Source organism: Pristis pectinata, chromosome 14 (assembly GCF_009764475.1).
Source record: "Pristis pectinata isolate sPriPec2 chromosome 14, sPriPec2.1.pri, whole genome shotgun sequence".
In the NCBI taxonomy this organism is placed as follows: Eukaryota; Metazoa; Chordata; class Chondrichthyes; order Rhinopristiformes; family Pristidae; genus Pristis; species Pristis pectinata.
In genome coordinates, this window is record NC_067418.1 from 47,821,892 (window position 1) to 47,841,091 (window position 19,200).

The window sequence follows — 19,200 nt, forward strand, 5'->3', positions numbered from 1 at the left end:
ATTTAAGACCTCGCCCACATCTTCTGGCTCCATGCACAGATTACCCCTTTGGTCCTTAATGGGTCGCACTCTTTCCCTGTTTACCCTCTTGCTCTTAATGTACTTACAAGATGCCTTTTGGATTTTCCTTAATTTTATCTGCCTGTGATAGTTTGCCCTCTTTTTATTTTAAGTCCCCCACATTCTGCATACTCCTTAAGGGCCTGCCTTGTTGTCAGTGTTCTGTACCTTCCAGAGGCTTCCTTTTCTTTTGTTTCATTGTCAAACCTCAATATCCATTAATGTCCAGGGTTCTCTGGACTTGCTATCCTTTCCCTTCACCCTTATGGGAACACATTGGCCCTCAACTCTGTGTTTCACTTTTTACAAGACCTCCCTGCTCTTGCGCTCTGTGCCCTGGCAAATGAAGACAAGCGTCATGTGCACCTTCTTCACCAGCCATTCTCCCTGTCCACTTGTAGGATGTAGACTTGCCTGCAAGTAGCTGCTTTCCAATCTATGTTTGCCAGGTAGGTCCTATCTAATGATATTAAAACCAGCCTTTTCCCACCGGCACCACCCCCCCTCCCCCATTTCAGGTATTTAATTTCCAGACTAACTTATCCTTTTCCATAACGGTTTTGAAATTTACTAAATTATGGTCGCTGTACTCAAAGTGCTCGCCCACTGACTTGTTAACCACTTGGATGGCTTTGTTCCCTAGGATTAGGTCAATCACTGCCTCATCTCCAGTAGGATTATCTATGTACTGGTACAGGAAAAAAACTCTCCAGGGTGCACTGTCAAAATTCCGCCCTCTCTAACTCTTGTACACAGAGGCGATTATGCTTATTATTGGGGATGTTGAAATCCTCTACTACTACAACCTTATTCCTCTTGCAATGCACAAGAAGTGCTGGAGGAACTCAGCAGGTCAGGCAGCATCTGTGGAGGGAAATAAACAGTCGACGTTTAGGGCCACGTTGCTGCTGCCTGACCACCTGAGTTCCTCCAGCACTTTTTGTGTATTGCTCCAGATTCCAGCATCTGCAGAATGTCTTGTGTCTCCTTATTCTTCTTGCACCTGATTTGCCTGCAGGTCTGCCTTCTCTCTCACTGACTGTTGGGAGTCCTCTAGTACAATCCCAGCAAAGTAATCACCCCCCACCTTCCCCTTTTTATTTCTAAGATCTACCCATATGGCCTCATTTGAAGAGCCTTTTAAGACAATCTTCCTCATTACTGCAGGGATTGGTTTCCTTGATTGCTAATGCAATGCTGCCTCCTCTTCTGCAATCCCCTCCCCTCCCTGACATGCCTGAAACTCCCAGCTCCTGGAATGTTGTGGAGTGTCCTGCCCTTTCAACCACGCCTCAGTGGTTGCAACAATTTCATAATCCCACATCCTGCTTATTCTTGCAGTAGATAAAATGAGAGTGGATTGTTCTATTTCATTATAAAAACAGCTAACGCTGGAAGGTCAGGCCACATCTGTGGGAAGGAAAGTGGGTCCAAGAGCCTTTAGTTCTGAGGAAGAATCTTCAACCGGAAACATTGACTTGCTCTTTACGCAGATGTGGCCCGACCTGAGTATTTCCAGCATTTTTTTTGTTTTTTGATTGCCAGTATCTAGAGTTTTTACTTTGATTTTCATTCTGTTTTACTGTCACTGTTAAACTTCAGGCATGAGGAGAAGGAAACTGGCTCCATCTGCAAACTCGCCTTCTCTGCCTGGGCAGGTCGCTCTCTCCTCTTTGTCAAACCTGACATGGGCTTGTAAGCTCAGCTGTGATTTGAGCTGTTGGCCATGTGTATGGTGCGGCATGCTGGCTGTTGTTTGAATAATATATCATTTTCTTGGACTCCTCGAGAACCCCTTCCATTATTAAACACATGGGGTAATGATTTAAGTGCCTACGATTTTTTTTTTCCGGTGCAGTTCTACCAGACCAAAACCAGGTAAATGGATAAGATTGGCCAAGGTTGCTTTGATGTGATGCTGGCTGATGTGGCTGATTTACCTCCACAACTCCCTTGGTCTCTCCACAGGAAACGCTCGTGGATTTTGCCCTCACTCCCACCGATATCTGGGCCTTGTGGCAGGATGAAGATAACCAGACCAATGTTAGATACATTAACTTTGAGCAGTAAGTGCTTGGTAAAGCTGAAACAAATACTCTCAACCAATTCCTATGATAAGATGAACTTCCCTTCACAAGTTGAGACTTTCTGTCCTCACGGTTGACGTTAATCCCCAAATTATGCCCATTAGTTATGGTCCTTGTGGGAGTGTAGTTGAGGACTTCATAGTTTTGTGCCTCATTGGCCAATGGTTGTACGTTCCCGCCTGAAAATATGCAGTGGTGGTTCTTTGACTTGGAGCAGGGGATGGATCGGAAAATGGGGGATGTGGTGCCTCGGAAAATGGGGGATGTGGTGCCTTGGAAAATGTTATGCTGCAGTGGTTTAGACAAATGAGATCATTTGGTGGGGAATGGAGACCGCCTGCTGTTTTCTCAATCAGGATAAAGAAATGTAGAGAATAAAAGACTAGAATGTGATTAGTACCAGCTGAGGTGTTGTACTTCTAAACTCCAGCTTTATGGAGCCAGATCATTGAGTGAAGATGTCCCATATGGCCTTTGTTCTTTAAGAAGCATTTGCATTTGATCCCTCTCAGCAGCTGATTGCTTCCTATTTGTTAGGTTTTCACGTCCATCCCGTTCTGTAATTTTTTTTATATCTCTGCCATTTCTATGCTTGTTGTCTGTGCCTTTGGCTTGTTGGTCTTGTATCATAACTTAAAGTAACATTCAAATATAAGGTTACGTGTAGTTAAACCATTGACTTTTTAGGGGAAAAAAAAAGTGTCACTTCTCTAGAGTCTTGTGTGCTTTAATGATTCTTAGCTTGATTCTAAGTCATAATAAATGTTTAACCAGTGTAGTGTCACAAGCACAGGAATTGCCCTTTGGTCCACTGAGTCTGTGACCACCATCAAGCACTCATTTTACACTAATCCCACCCATCTCCTCCCTTCAACTCCCCCAGATTCTGCCACTCACCCACACACTACATAGAACAGTACAGCACAGAACAGGCCCTTTGGGCCACAATGTTGTGCCGACGTAGCTAATCCCTGCTACCTACAGAATGCCCATATCCCTCTATTTTCTCACATTCATGTGCCCATCCAAGCCCCTCTTAAACCCCCCCCCCCCCCCCCCCCAATGAGTTTGCCTCCTCCACCCTATCAGGCAACACATTCCAGGCATCCACCACTCTCTCAGTAAAAAAAAAGTACCCCTCACGTTTGTTCTGAACCTACCCCCTTTCGCCTTAAGTGCATGCCCTAGGGCATTTTACAGCGGCCACTTGAAGAGGAAACTGGAGTACTCCCAGGGAAACCCATGTGGTCACAGAGAGAATGTGCAAACTCCTCTCCCTCCCCCCTCCTCCTCAAGCAGCTGCACCACTGTGCTGCCTAACTAAAGAAAAGTCTGGGTTGGGTATGTGATAGTAATTTTAACCTTTTTCCCCATCAATTCAAAAATATGAATGCAGCTACTGGCAGAACAGTTTTGATTTTCTGACATAATGCCCACTTCACGTTCCGCCTTTGAACCATCCCAGCTTAATTCAGTGGGTCAGACTGTGTAGTAAAGTTGGGAAAGGCCCAAGGCCAGATCCCGGTCTGTAGCTGCCGACGGTCAGGTGCTGTGTCCAATCGACTTCAACGTGCGGAGGCTGGGAAGTGAAGAACAGACAGATGTTCTCTCTCCCTCAGTCCTCCCCTTTCTGGACTGAGTGAATGAAGAGTGTGACTTGCTTTGTAGCTCTCATTTATTAAATGCTGCACATACTGATTGACCTCCTCCAATGGAAAGGTGTGCTTGGGAGACAGAGTGGCGATTGATTGCCACAGGGTTCTATGCCTGCCCATGTGGCTGAATAAATTCAGTGTTTACGGGAGAACTGGGGGGGGAGCTGGCAAAACGTTTACGCCTGCGACTCGCAGTCAATAGTGGTTTTCCTTTATTGCAGTAACCACGCTGGCCAGTGGAACCAGGTCTTCATACAGCCTGTTGCTGATGAAGAATTGCATGTGCCAGAGGATCAGGACCCTAAGGTGAGCAGCCTGACCCGTCAGAAGTTCCTCTCGGCCCGCTGCCCCGTAATCTCTGCTCGGGCACGTTAAAGTGGGCTGAATTGTACTTGGTGTCGCGGGGCCGTGCTTGGCTCGAGCTGGCACCTTGTGGATGGTGTTCACTGCGTGCGGTCTACATGGCAGTGATGGCCGAGGGGCTGAACGTGCAGGCTGTGGTGGCAGGCAGTCGGTTGGGCGAACTTTTCCTGCGGGGTGTCGGGGTGCCGGAATCGTACAGCACAGAAATGAGCCCTTTCGGCCCTTCTCCCCCATGCTGACCGTGTTGCCTATCTGTGCCAAACCCAGCTGACTGCTTCAGGCCCATATCCCTCGACGTCTTTCCTTTCCAAGGACCTGTCCAAACGCCTTTTTCAAAGGTTGTAATTGTACCCACCTCCACCACTTCCTACGGCAGCTTGTTCCACGTACCCACCACCGTCTGTGTGGAAAGCCTGCTCCTCAGGTCCCCTTTAACTCTCTCCCCTCTCACCTTGCCTCCAACTACCAAAGAACAAGTATAAAAAGATCAGCAAAACACAGGACATTTCCTACTCTTTTTCAGTTTTACTGTTCTGTAAAACACCTTAATTCTACTCCAAGTAATAGTATCAAAAACATAAAGTCAGAAATGTATTTGAAATGGTGCCAGGATGACTGTCTCCTTCCCCTTCAAGGGTAAGTGGTTCTAATTCAATGGGTCTCCTAAAGGTGGATTTGTAAAATTAATTATTTTAAAATATCCAATCTTCCAATCTGCCCTCTAGTTTTACTCTCCTGCCCTTGGGAAAAGACTGTGATTACTTACCTTATCTATGGCCCTTATAACTATAGGTCTCTTTATTAGTTGCATGTACACTGAAACACACAGTGAAATGCATCTTTTTGCGTAGAGTGTTCTGGGGGGCAGCCGGCAAGTGTCGCCGCACTTCCGGCGCCAACATAGCGCGCCCACAACTTCCTAACCTGTATGTCTGTGGAATGTGGGAGGAAACCCATGCAGACACGGGGAGAACGTACAAACTCCTTTAGACAGCGGCAGGAATTGAACCTGGGTCACTGGTGCTGTAATAGCGTCACGCTAACCGCTACACTACTGTGCCTGCCTGTAGTGTTATAAACCTCTATAAGGTCATCCCTCAGCCTCCTACATCTCAGTGAGAATAAACACAGCCTGTCCAATCTCTCCTTATAAGTAAAGCCCTCCGTCCCAGGCAGCATCCTGGTGAATCTTCTACACCTCACATCCTTCCTGTAGTGTGGTGACTAGAACTGTGCACAATACCAGCATATCAAGTACCTTTCTCATTACTCTATCTGCTTGCGTCGCCGCTTTCAGCGAGCTATGGACTTGCAGGCTGAGGTTTCTCTGTAGAGTAAGGTCCCTGCCGTTTACTGGCACTGCTGGGACAGCGTGGCTGGAGGCAGGTCTCATTCTGAAGGAGGAATCTTTGGGGCAAAAACAGGGGTGTGTTGCAGCTTATGGCCTTGCTGTATCCAATGCACTGATAATTTTGTGAAGAGACGTTAAAAATGACTGCACCTTTGTTAAATAATCTATGTCCCGGTTGTTCCACAGGAAACCTACCTGGAATACCTCTTTGCCCCTGGCCGTTTTACCCCTCAGGCCCTGCTGAAAGCTCTCCAGGTAATTGTCGGGTTTGTGCCGTTCCTTTAAGTTACAAGTTCTATTTATTACCCAAACAGTCCTTTCAGGTGAGACAGAGATTCACCTGCACCTCCCTTAATATCATCTATCACAGGTATGTCCGTCCTTGGCCTCCTCCACTGCCGGGAGAATTCCAAGTGCAAACTGGAGGAACAGCACCTCGTTTTCCGTCTTGGAACCCTGCAGCCTAACAGCATGAACATTGAATTCTCCCACTTTAAGTAATTTCCACCCCCCCCCCTTCCCCAGAAACCACCCCCCACCATGCTTCTCTTCTTCCCCTTCCTAGCCTATCTCTCTTTTCTTTTCTACACCCCCCCCCACCTTTTATTTTCCTCTCTCTCATTATCTTTGACCCAAACTCCAGTGGATCTGCTCTCCTCTGCTCCCCCGCACCTGCCCATCACTATCTCTTACCTGCATCTACCTATCACCACCTTGTGCCCACCCCGCCTCCCCTCTCCTGTCCACCTATCACTGCTCTGCTTTTCCCTCCTATATATCGGGCTTCCTCCTTTTCCTATCTTCAGTCCTGAAGAAGGTTCCTGAACCGAAACATTCACCGCCTGCTTTTCTCCATGGATGCTGCCCAGCCTGCTGAGTTCCTCCAGCATCACAGTGTTTTTCATCTAGATTCCAGCATCTGCAGTCTTATTCACTGCCATTCTGGTTGGGCTCCCCACTCAGTGTTCGGGAGGTGACTGTTGCACTGATGAATGCAGTGTACCCCTGTAGTTCGGAAGTTTGCCCTTAATGGAATTTGCAAATCACTGCCAAACATCTGAGGTACGGAAGAAAAGTTCGCTCTTACAGAATTTATGTAACGAAATAATAATAATTATAAATAATTATAATAATAATAATTCCTTCAATAATTAAAATTCATTGAAAACAGGTTAATAGACCAAGGACTAATTAAAAGACGAACTGCTTAATTTGCCAGTCTGACTGGCGTAGGATCGGAGAATTGAATTGCCAATGTGATACTGGGAAATCCCAGCCAATGACTCTTCTGTTGGACTCTACGTGGACCCCAGCAATGGACCAAAGTAATATGTTCTCTGGCATCCATCACTCAGCTAATCCCAGGTTTAGAGCAGTTCCATACACAGTCCGGATTCGCCTACCTGAAAGCTGCCGAGATGTCACCGTGCAGGTTTCTAGCATTTGTCATCTGGCTGATAAGTTTGGCAACATAATAGACACTGCAGTTCAAAGTAACTCATTAAAGCAGAAGCATTGAGAGAAGTGTTAAGGTGCCACGTAAGTGCAAGTCTTTATGTTAAACTTGAAAAGAAATACTCATCGAGATTAAGGCACAGAGTGAGCATCCGTGAACAGGCATCAGCAACACCTTGTGTTGTAAACATATTCCAGACTTAGGAGTAATGCAAGGTACTTTGCACTGTGGGGTTTCCTGCATCAAAGTGATTGTGACAGCAGCAAGGTTCAGGAACACATCTGCACTTGTAATAGGGGATTCAATGGGGGGACAAAAGGTTCACATGACAGGAAATTGCGATACGGAGGTACACTGTAATGTGCCAAAATGTGGAGGGAGAGGCAGAAGTTTCCTTTTGCTACCGAGAAGTGTGTCGGACAGAATCCCTCTTCAGCAGTCATCACCAGAGGGCAGCATTTTGACCCTCAGTGATGGCATTGTAGTGTCTTAAAGATGTTGGATGAATGCTTTAATAACATGGACACCAGAGGGAGCTCACACTACTCTTTAGAAGTGTGCTGATCTGAGAGGACAAGTCTTATTTCAAAAGTGCTTTGTCCCCTTGTACTGTACTGGAATGTTTGCCTTGATTCCGTTACCAAGCCTCTGGAGCAGTGAGCCTCCGAATTATTTATCCCAGCTCTCTCCCCGCTCAATCGTCTCTCTGAACCACCCTTCTCTGTGTAACCCTCTCTGTGAAACCCTTCTCTGCCCTGCTCCGTTCCCAACTGATCTATTCTTCAGTTCGATTCTTCCACAGTACCCGGTGATGGGAAATGGAAGGGGCCTATTCCACTGCTTCTGATGTTTACAGGCTTGTACTCGGTACGATATCGGAGACATTGCAGTGAGTTAGTCTCAAAGTTGGAGCAGGCCATGACTAGAACCTTGCAAATTTACACCAAGTCTCTGGAATGTGACAAACCTGCAGCCTTTTGACTGGGCCCAGGTTTGAGCCAGCTAAGCTGGGGCTGTTGCGTAGCAACTTTGGTAGTTGTACCTGTCCATTTCTGTGAATAATTACCCAAAGTTTAAATCTTCAACAATGCCTTCTGTGCTGATTTTATTTTGGATTTGACAAGAGGTGCTCTGTACCAGAAGTCATTTGTCTATCTATCTCATTTACTTATTTGGGATGTCTGTGTCACTAGCATTTACTTCCATCCTTAAGCGCCCCCAAAAAGGTGGTGGTAAGATAAGCAGACGTTGTCTCATCTACGTGCTGGAGTCTGACTCCCTCAATATCTAAGTGAACGGTGAGAGGGGTCATTACTGTTGCTGCTGTACACTGGCTGGAAATCTGTTTTCAATGAGACAATTGAATGTGTGCACCGTCAGAGTGAGGTCAGACTGTAAACCATGCATTAATTCCCATCCAGGGAATAAATGGGCAGCATTCATTGTAAAACCCGGGTAGGAGTGTGTCTTGCTATCATTCTCTCATATTAAAAATACTTAAGTCGTCCTCGGAGTTATTTCACACATTTTTTTTTAAAAACGATTGTCCTGTTGTGTGGTGAGATTGTGTTCTTTTCTTGTGGACTAATGAGCTTTGTTGAGGTGGCCTGACCATACACTGTCAGTCATGGGGATCTGGAAAATCACAAGCTCTACGTTACCATCTCCCCCTCACTACTCACCACCATGCCCGTTGGCTCAGTTCCCTCTCGTAGGTGTCAGACATAAGGAATAGTTCCAGTTGAATGAAATGGTCAGATTTGTGAGAAACAAGGGACTGCAGATGCTGGAATCTAGATGAAAAACATGACGGTGCTGGAGGGACTCAGCAGGCCGGGCAGCATCCGTGGAGAAAAGCAGGCGGTCAACATTTCGGGGTCAGGACCCTTCTTCAGGACTGGAGATGGGAAAAGGGGAAGCCCGATATATAGGAGGGAAAAGCAGAGCAGTGATAGGTGGACAGAAGAGGGGAGGTGGGGTGGGCACAGGGTGGTGATAGGTAGACGCAGGTAAGAGATAGCGATGGGCAGGTGTGGGGGAGGAGGGAAGTTCACTCCTCAGCCCCTCCCCTCCCACCCCCACCCAATACCACTCCCACCTCGGGGACTTTCCACTGCCCCCGCTACAGGTGCAACACCTGCCCTGACACCACCTCCATCCAGGGACCCAAACTGTCCTTTCAGGTGAGACAGAGATTCACCTGCACCTCCCCTAAAATCATCGACTGCATTCAGTGCTCCAAGTGCGGCCTCCTCTACACCAGTGAGACCAAACGCAGACTAGGCAACCGTTTCGCAGAACACCTGCGCTCTGTCCGTAACCACGATCTGCGTCTCCCTGTTGCCGGTCACTTGAACTCCCTCTCCCACACTATCACTGATACGTCAGTCCTCGGCCTCCTCCACTGCCGGGAGAAGTCCAAGTGCAAACTGGAGGAACAGCACCTCATTTTTCAACTTGGAACTTTGCAGCCTAACGGCATGAACATTGAATTCTCCCACTTTAAGTAATCCCCACACCCCTTCCCCACAACACCATCCCACCACTCCCCCCCCCCCCCCCCCCAACCATGCCTCTTTTTTTTTCCCTTTTTTTAATCCTTACCTTTGACCCACCCCCTGGTGGATCTGCTCTCCCCTCCTCCCCCGCACCTGACCATCACCTGCGTCTACCTATCACCACCCTGTGCCCACCTCGCCTCCTGTCCACCTATCACTGCTCTGCTTTTCCCTCCTATATATCGGGCTTCCCCCTTTTCCCATCTTCCATCCTGAAGAAGGGTCCTGACCCCGAAACGTTGACCGCCTGCTTTTCTCCACGGATGCTGCCTGACCTGCTGAGTTCCTCCAGCATCATCGTGGTTTTCATTTGATCAGATTTGTGAATTTGTTCAAATTTATTAACGCAACACTTTCTTTCTCATTATTATTTTGTTAAACTCTTTTGTTAGATACCTAATACCACATACCTATGTTGCCTCTCATCTTCCTCTGCAAGATATCTTTGTACCTTGATGCTATTGCCATCAGAAGTTGGTATAAACTCTGTGTGTGTGCCACGACCAAGAACAAACCTAACAAGCTCGCATCAGTCTAATGTCCTAGTGACTGAGGTTTTGACCTCCTTTAATCTTTCATTTAGATATATTGCCGAGGGGCAGACAGAATCCTGGACCCATCGATGGAGGGACTGAAGAAGGAAGTGACACTGGCTGTGGAAAATGCGGTAATGTTGGAAGTAGAGGGTCAGGGCTACATTAGAATGAATTGCTCCTTTTGAAGCTTCGCATCAGTCTCCAGGAGCTTAACCCATGAATATCTATAATAATCGGTGTGGAGCTATCTGATCAAATTTCTTATTGCTCCTTTGACAGAAAATCCAGCATTCCTCCTCTTCCCCCTTCTCTAGCTTTTCGGTACAGTTTAGTGATTGCTAGCTAATCAGTAGAGTTTCCTTGAACTTGGGGGTAGTTGGTCATGTGTGCTCATTCATCAATACGCTGAGGGTTTTCCATGCATGGGGTGAGGGGGGGATTTAGTTCCTTTGAAGCATCTGGACACTTCAAGCTTGGGACTGAATTCCCTTTTGACTTATGAAAACAGGTTGAGTGAACTCGGCCTTTTCTCCTTGGAGCGACAGAGGATGAGAGGTGACCTGATAGAGGTGTATAAGATGATAAGAGGCATTGATCGTGTGGATAGTCAGAGGCTATTTCCCAGGGCTGAAATGGTTGCAACAAGAGGACACAGGTTTAAGGTGCTGGGGAGTAGGTACAGAGGAGATGTCGGGGGTAAGTTTTTTTTACTCAGAGTGGTGAGTGCGTGGAACGGGCTGCCGGCAACGGTGGTGGAGGCGGATACGATAGGGTCTTTTAAGATACTTTTGGATAGGTAGATGGGCTTAGAAAAATAGAGGGCCGTGGGTAAGCCTAGTAATTTCTAAGGTAGGGACATGTTCGGCTCAACTTTGTGGACCGAAGGGCCTGTATTGTGCTGTAGGTTTTCTATGTTCTTTGACTTTAAGGTCCAAGTGGGTGTTTGTTATATATTGTTCTTGTTGTGTTCAGATTCAGAGCAGTGTGACGGAGTACGAGTTCTCGCAGGAAGTGTACCGTCAGCTGCAAGTGGAGTTCTGGTCCAAGTTCTACGCCTGCTGCTTGCAGTACCAAGAGGCCTTGGCACGCCCCTTGGCATTGCTTGTCAATGTTCACACCAACATGGTGTGCCTGCTGAAAAAGGTGAGGATTTGGTGACGGCTCGGGGCTGGTTTTCCGTCGGTTTCACTAACTTCTTTCCCAGCCTCCAGCATTAACAAGAGCCCAGAGGATTTACTAGTCCTTCCCCAAGGATGATTTAGTAGGGGGTAAAATGAGGGTTTCAGGCAGGTTTTCATTTGTGGTGTGTGCTAAGCAGTGACATGTACCTAGTCAAAAAGGTGTGATGTAGTCAAAATTGAGTTTATTGTCAGATGTACATGTGTAATGGAAAACTTACTTGCAGCAGCATCACAGGCACACAGTATCATGTAAGCAGCATTCACAAGAAAAACATAAACATAAAATATACACAATTCTTACAAGAGAGAATACAATTAGAACAAAAAAAAATGCATCTTAGTACAAAGTGGTCATAGTGTCGCCAAACTGTAGTGATTAGGGTTGTTTGGGTTGGTTCAAGAACAGAATGGTTGAAGGGAAGTAGCCGTTCTTGAACCTGGTGGTGTGGGACTTCAGGCTTCTGTACCTCCTGCCCGATGGTAGCTGCAAGAATATGGAATAAGATGAGATTTCTTTATTACGTGTACATCGAAATGCACAGTGAATTGCATCTTTGCGTAGGATGTTCTGGGGGCAGCCCGCAAGTGTCGCCACACTTCCGGCACCGACATAGCACGCCCACAACTTCCTAACCCGTACGTCTTTGGAATGTGGGAAGAAACCGGAGCACCCGGAGGAAACCCACAAAGTCACGGGGAGAACGTACAAACTCCTTACTGACAACGGCCGAAATTGAACCCAGGTCACTGGCGCTGTAATAGTGTTACGCTAACCACTATACCGTACATAGAACATTACAGCACAGTACAGGCCCTTTGGCCCACCATGTTGTGCTGACATTTTATCCTGCTCTAAGATCTATCTAACTCTTCCCTCCCACATAGCCCTCTGTTTTTCTATCATTCATGTGGCTATTAATAGAGTCCTACTTCAGTGACTTGAGCACAAAATTTAGGCTGACCTTCCAATGTAGTACTGAGGGAGTGCTGCACTGTTGGTGTTGTCTTTTGTATGAGATATTGTGGCCACATCTACCCCCTCAGCTGAATAAGATCTCATGGTACTACTTTGAAGGAGAGCAGGAAATTTTCATATGAGCTGTGTGTTACTTATCATTCAGCTAAAACAACCAAAACCGATAACCTGAACATTAAGTTGCTACTTATGGACCTTGCAACGTGCAAATTACATGTTCCGAAAGGCCTGTACTGTAATGTTCTATGTAAGGTGTAGCGGTTAGCGTAATGCTATTACAGCGCCAGCGACCCGGGTTCATGTTATATTTCTGTTCACAGAAGTGATGACTCTCAAAAAATATATATAAACTGTAATCATCGAGCGTACTTAATCAAAGCAAGTTCTTTATGGCCATTAACTGTACTAATGAATGGTACATATTTTGGCAAAGGAAAAATATTTTCTCCTACTTTGTCCGATTAGCAAAAGTATAGCTAGCTCTTGATTGGTGAGAGCTCTCAAGGCAATGGCTAATTTAGCTAGCGCAGATTTCAAAATGTAACCCATTTCTGCTTTGGGAAACCATGCGCGACTGTGGAACCAGCACTGAAGTAGTGTCCCCAGGTCAACTGTTCACAGAGCAGCAGTGACCAAGGTCGTTGAGGGCTGGCATCTGCCTCAGAGAAGTCAATCACAGGGGCCTCGTGTTGAGACATCCCTTCAGAACTAGGGGTGTTCTCCATAGTTTAAAGCCGTCCAGTATTTTTTTTTCGCACTCATTCCACACAAAACTTATTGATAATCCAAATAGTTTATCAATAATTATAGACAGTGCAGCTAATGGGAATCCAGGGATCAGTTATTCGCACTTGATGCACGTGAGATGTGTAACAATCCCAAAAACAACCACCTCCTCCTCCATTAAATGCCTTGGTTGTCAGCTATTCAGCAGTGTGAGAAATTGGTCTTTAAAGCTCCAGTAGGAACGACCCTGTAAAAAGCAGGTATAAGTGGAACTGAGCTGAGAAATCTGGAGCAATACGTACGTGGTGGCAAGGATGAGCTTCTGTACTCCAGATGGCATTGGTAAATGTTGATGGGAATGGGCTGAAAACTATAGACTAATTGCAACTGTTAACGATGATCTCTAGATCAGTAATTGTAGGTTGATTCCTTGACCTTGTAATCGTGGGTTTTGGTGAACGTGAGCGGAGTGGTCTGGACTAGTACTCGTTGGCATTGGTGAGGATGCTGTGGGTGCTGTGGACCAGTCAGTGAGAGTGTTGAAAAGTGGTATTGCAGATCTGCTGACTGCTTCTTTTCTTGCAGGGATTTATGTCTTTCATGTTTCCCTGCCTCACCATCGATCACCTCTACATGTCTTCTGATGAGGGCCTTTTTCTAGAAGATGAGTGTTCCCTCACAGATGGTGAGTTAACTACAGATCGCTGGTCTTATTGAGCAATTCAAATAGTACACCTGATTGGCACCCATCCATTACCCTAGACATTTACTGGCTCTGTGACTATGCCTGCAGTCAGCTCATTCTTTGACAGTGCCTTCCATGGCTGCATTCCCTCCCTTCTAGAGGATCAGGAGTTGCAGGCTTATGCCGATGCCACCACCTCCCAATCCTCCTCTGTCACACATCATCCTGCCTTGAAAGTAAAATGCTATTCCTCCTTCAGCACTGGGCACAAATCCTGGGGCTCCCTACACAGAGCACCAGAATCTCATCACAAGAACCTGAGGTGGCTCACCACTAGCAAATCCAGGGCACTTAAAAATGTACAATAAATCCTAGCCTTGCCAGCTGTGCCCACACCCCATAAATTAATGAAAAATATATTTTGCTCTTCACTTTTGCTGCTCTTCCTTTGTTCCCTTCTGTTTAACACAGCGGTGGCACATTTTAGACCAACTGCCCTTTTCTGTGCCAAGTTGTGTGTGATGTGGTCACTCTAACAGTTGTTTGAATTTGAGCTTCCTGCACCCTTTTTTTGAAATTACAAAGCTGTTCTTTTATGAAGGACAATTTAACTTGATTTATTTGAATTAAAACTTAATCTCTCTGATTTAAAAGATCATGACACTTATAAACTACTCTGGAGAGGGGCCTTGTACAATTCTGAATAACCGGTTTTAGTTACTGCAAATGTGTGGAGAAGATGTGAAGAATGCAATAAGGGCAGTTATGTGATGACTGTTATGGAATAAAGGCACTAGTTACCACTGATGACTATAATGGACACCCTCCCACACTGAAGAGCTAATCTGGTGCCTTGTTGGCCTGCTATTTGGTAATCCAGAGATACTCGTTCAAATCCCACCGCAGCCAGAGTGGAATTTAAATTAAATTCATTAAAATAATCTGGAATTAAATAAAGAAAACAGTCTCATTCATTGTGATGGGCTTCAGAACCAGCTGTACTTCTAGCTGAGCCATTCCAATACAGTTACAAGATTGACATCTACATGACAACATGGACATATTGCTCAGATGTGTCCAGTTCAGAAAAAGTAGGACAAATCTAATCCAGCTAATCACTGCTTGATCCGTTTATCCTCAATCTTCAAGCAAGTGTTGTCAGTAGAGCTATCCAGCAGTACCTGCTCACAGACACCCAAGGACCACTCAACTCCAGACCTCATTACAACCTTGGGTTGGAACATGGACCTAAGAGCTGACTTCCAGAGCAAATGAAAATCAAAAAAAAACCTGCAGATTCTGGAAATCTGAAATAAAAACAGAAAGTGCTGGAAAAACTCATCAGGGTTCCAGAGGGAGGTGAGGGAGACCGGCCCTGACGGCAAGACAGTGTCTGACTGAGTATGGCTTCGAGGGGCCCTAGTAAAACTGGTCATTGGGCATCCAAGTGGAACGTACTCCAATGGTCGGAGTTGTACCCCACATGAAGGAAGTGGTTGTCGAGGTCAGTCGTCCAAGCCCAAGGAGTTCCTCAGTGTCTGAGGTCCAACTTTTTTCCGGCTACTTCATCAAATGACCTTCCATTCATCATAAGGATTGTTGTTGGTGATTGCATTGTTCCATTCCATTCACCACTCAGTGAAGCATGGAGCAAGTCCTAGACATCATTAGGTATGGGCTGCTAAGTGACAAATAACGTGTGCCACACATGTCAGACAATAGCCATTTCCAACAAGAGAGAGAGTCTAGCCACCTATCGTCGCCATTCAAACATCAATTCCCTGTCATCAACATTTTGGGGATTACCATTGACCAGAAACTCAACTGACCCATTAATACTGTGGCAACACGAACAGGTCAGAGGCTGGGGATTCTGTGACGAGTTTTTTTTATCTCCTGACACCAAAAGCCAGTCGTTCATCTGAAAACTGCAAGCCAGTAGTGTGACGGAATATTATCTCCTTGCCCGAATGAGAGTTGCTGTAGCTGCACTCAACAAGTTTGTCCAGGAGGTAGCAGCCTGCTTAATTGGCACCCCAGCCACCAATCTTAAATGTTCATTCCCCCACTATCGGTGCACGGTGCCTGTGGTGGGTACCCTGTACAGAATGCGACACGGTTACTTGCCTGGGTTACTGTGCCGGCACTTCCCAAAACTGTTACCTCTACCACGGCGAAGGGCAGGAGCAGCTGGTGCATTGGGAACACCACCGTGTGCAGGTTTCCCTCCTGAGTTGTACACCATCCTGATCTCGGAAACCTCTCCAGTCTCTCATTGTCACCCGGTCGAAATCCTGGAACTCCCTCCCCAACATCGTTGGTGGGAGTACCTTCAAAAGGAGTTTGGTGGTTAAAGCAGGCAGCTCCCCACCACCTCCAGGGCAATTAACGATGGTCAATAAATGTGATGTCCAGCTCTTGTTAAAAAAAAAGGAAATGACAACATTTCAGTGAAGTGACTGTTAGCCAACTTGGATGAATGGAGGTAACTGAATGAAATTGTGACCTGCTGAATTATTGACTCACTAAGCCTGATAGTAAAGTGCAGATGGTTTTCATAACACCACTATGTCCTTTGGTACTTGCTGTCCAACCTGAGTAAACTGTGGCCTGCCTATTAACAAGATTACGTTACGGGGTGGTTGGGTGGGACTTGGAAATAAAAGCTCAGAAGTTTATCCTAACCTGCTGTGGAGTTCACTTCTGCGAAGTTCGAAGCAGTAACTGGTGTTTTGACTTCCATGCACGTCTAGTCCTTCTGTACACCTTGTGGCGGTTAACATGAGGGCTGCTATCTGCGATATTCAAAAGACTCCCTTCCTGCTCCCTTAGATCCAGAGGTGGCACGGGACCTGCTTCAATTAGTACAGTGCCTTAGGCTGGTGGGAGACTCCGTCACTATGGAAATGGCCTCGTTAATGGAAACAGCAGTGAGCCACCTACAGCCCCCCGAGAAAGCGGCGGAGCAGATCCTGGAGGACCTTCTGGCCAGAGACACGTGAGTAAGACCGAGTGCCAGCGTTGTCCAAGTCTCAGTAACACCTTTCAGAGGGAAAGTGGGTAAATACTTGGAGAAAAGTTTGCGGGGATGTGGGGAGCAGGCGAGTGGTGCTGATGATGCTCTTGATGAAGTTTTTCCATGATGTAATATTTGATGAAGTTGTTGAATCTTGCTCTTTGCCGGCGAAAAGTGCCTGGCCCTGTTAGCCACTGTCAGTCGTGGTGCTGATTGTAATGTTTCTTCTTATTTGTCACTTGGTGTGAAGAATCTGGGGTGATGCTCACCTGCCTATCTTTGTTTGGTGACCATTTTGCAACTCGTCATTACACAACCACCAACCTCCGTCCCCAGACTGTGCAGATCCCTACGCAAGCCAAGGTCAGAGCAAACTGCAACGCAGATACATCTTCTGCCAGATATAAAGCAGGAGTAACGACTTGCCTGCAGGCACCGTTGATCTCCTGAAAGTTGAGCTCACGTCTCCTGTCTTCGAGAATTCACCTGACTTTTGCAACCTTTGAGAAATGATTCTCCAAAAAGGGTGAAGGTGACCATGAATGACATGGTTTCTGTTTCTTTCACAAATCTCTACAGGAGATTTAGGTCTCATTCTGCAGTTTTAAGTTAGAAATAATTAAAACCTTTTTGAGTTTTTTAATCAGGATCTTGATTGTGGAGATAAGCCATGCGTACTGTGGAGAGAGGCCTGTAGATAAGATCTCTTTATTAGTCACATGTACATTGAAACGCACAGTGAAATGCATCTTTTGCATAGAGTGTTCTGGGGGCAGCCCGCAAGTGTCGCCACACTTCCGGCACCAACATAGCACGCCCACAACTTCCTAACCCGTACGTCTTTGGAACGTGGGAGGAAACCGGAGCATCCGGAGGAAACCCATGTAGACATGGGGAGAACGTACAAACTCCTTACGGGTGGTGGCCAGAATTGAACCTGGGTCGCTGGCACTGTAAAGCGTTATGCTAACCGCTACACTACTGTGCCTGCCCGTTCTCCATTAATATGCCTTTATGCTGACAAGAGCAGCATTTATTGGCCATCCTTAGATCTCTGCTTTGACCCACCATTATCCTTGATTATTACCAACAATGGCACAATGTAGGTAATTCGGGATTCTTGTCCGGTGGTAATGATGTTGACCATGGAGTTGACTGTTGCCTCGATCTGTCTGTGTTGTTTTTTTTTGTCAGAGGTCGATGGGAGGGGAGAGACTGCGGAAATGAGCTTGCTATAGGCAGTATATGCTGCAGGAATACCTTCCGGTCCTGTCTTCCCCACCAACTCTCGTGCTGAAACAGGGTTTGGTGTTGTGTACATCACTGGTGGCTCCTCAGCCTTCAGCGGCTTAACTGACGGCCTTTCTGCTGCGTCACAACTCACTGAACTGTGAAGCTGCTCCTCGAGACCGAAGCGCGCAGTTTACTCATATTTCTTTCTTGGTTTTTCGCAGAGAGACGCACATGGAGCTGCAGAGTAAGCTGCAGGATATCCGTAACCCCGGGACCATAATCCAGCTGCTGCTGCGGGAAATGGACCTCGAGGGCGACCTGGAGGCAGGCAATGGTAGGGTCAAGGCTACGCACCGGTGGGCGAGCTGGAAATTTGGAAGGCCAGTGGATTCTGATCTCTGTTTGGCCTGGCTGTGTAGCATTTGTACAACTAGCAGTGCCCTTTCAATGGGCATTTTGGGTTTGCTCTTTGCGTCGTATGTGCTTAAATAGAGCGTGGTCACAGTGAAACTGACCGCGAGCTGTGGCTCAGGCCTTTCAATGGAATTGGACAATCCCTTTATATTTTAGCGGGCGTTTTAACTGTAAACTAGTGCAGGTCCTCCCCGGGGTCCGAACGCCCAACTTATGTACATTCAGGAGACCGGTGGGGTGGATGGGGATGGATTTGCCAGTAGCATCTTCCGCTGGGTGGGAACGGGGTATTTCTGTGCGTCTTCTCCCCCCCACCACCCCTTGCACTCCGAGCCGCAACAGTCGGGGACTGGGGTGAGCCAACCGGAGCTGGGAGCGCTGAGCAAACTCGCTCGCTCACCTGAGTCAGTGAGGCCGGCTGCTCCCTGCACCTGCTCGCTCTCCCATCATGGCTGTTCCTGTGATCCTCGCCCATGCTGCGGGATTTCCAGGTTACGAACGGCTCTCGGGATTGTTGTAACGTGGGGACTGCCTATACGAATGTTATGGCGGAGGCTTTCCATTGTGCTATCGAGCGTCACAGATACTGCGAGTTCATACTCCACTGTAAAAGACAATTTGTCTACAATTCTTTACTCCTGAAGTCAGACCAGGAAGGACGAGGCTGGAGTCACTTTCTCCAGGTAACTGGGTGCTTGTGGCTTTGGTCTCACCTAGTGGTTCTGATGTCGACTGGGTCCTTGCTGCCGTCGTTGAAGTAAAGTGACTGGAAGCTGTCTTTCTCATGTGAAGGTGCTGTTTGTATATTTGTTTTATGGAATGGGCCAAGATCCTGCTTTTTCCTATCCTTTAAGAGATGTGTACCATTTAACAGCCCTCGATCTCTGCTGTGAGTCGGCTACT

General features: G+C 46.8%; 1 protein-coding gene across 1 annotated transcript in view; it reads left to right on the forward strand.

Annotated features, from left to right (window-relative positions):
* nup160 (nucleoporin 160) overlaps nt 1–19,200 on the forward strand; it is an 82,050-nt gene that overhangs the window by 21,890 nt on the left and 40,960 nt on the right. Inside the window, exons 9-16 of the mRNA XM_052029712.1 lie at nt 2,029–2,126; nt 4,024–4,108; nt 5,703–5,771; nt 10,114–10,197; nt 11,039–11,209; nt 13,535–13,634; nt 16,467–16,632; nt 18,105–18,217. Coding sequence (XP_051885672.1) covers nt 2,029–2,126; nt 4,024–4,108; nt 5,703–5,771; nt 10,114–10,197; nt 11,039–11,209; nt 13,535–13,634; nt 16,467–16,632; nt 18,105–18,217 — 886 coding nt within the window. The remainder of the gene's footprint in view (nt 1–2,028; nt 2,127–4,023; nt 4,109–5,702; nt 5,772–10,113; nt 10,198–11,038; nt 11,210–13,534; nt 13,635–16,466; nt 16,633–18,104; nt 18,218–19,200) is intronic.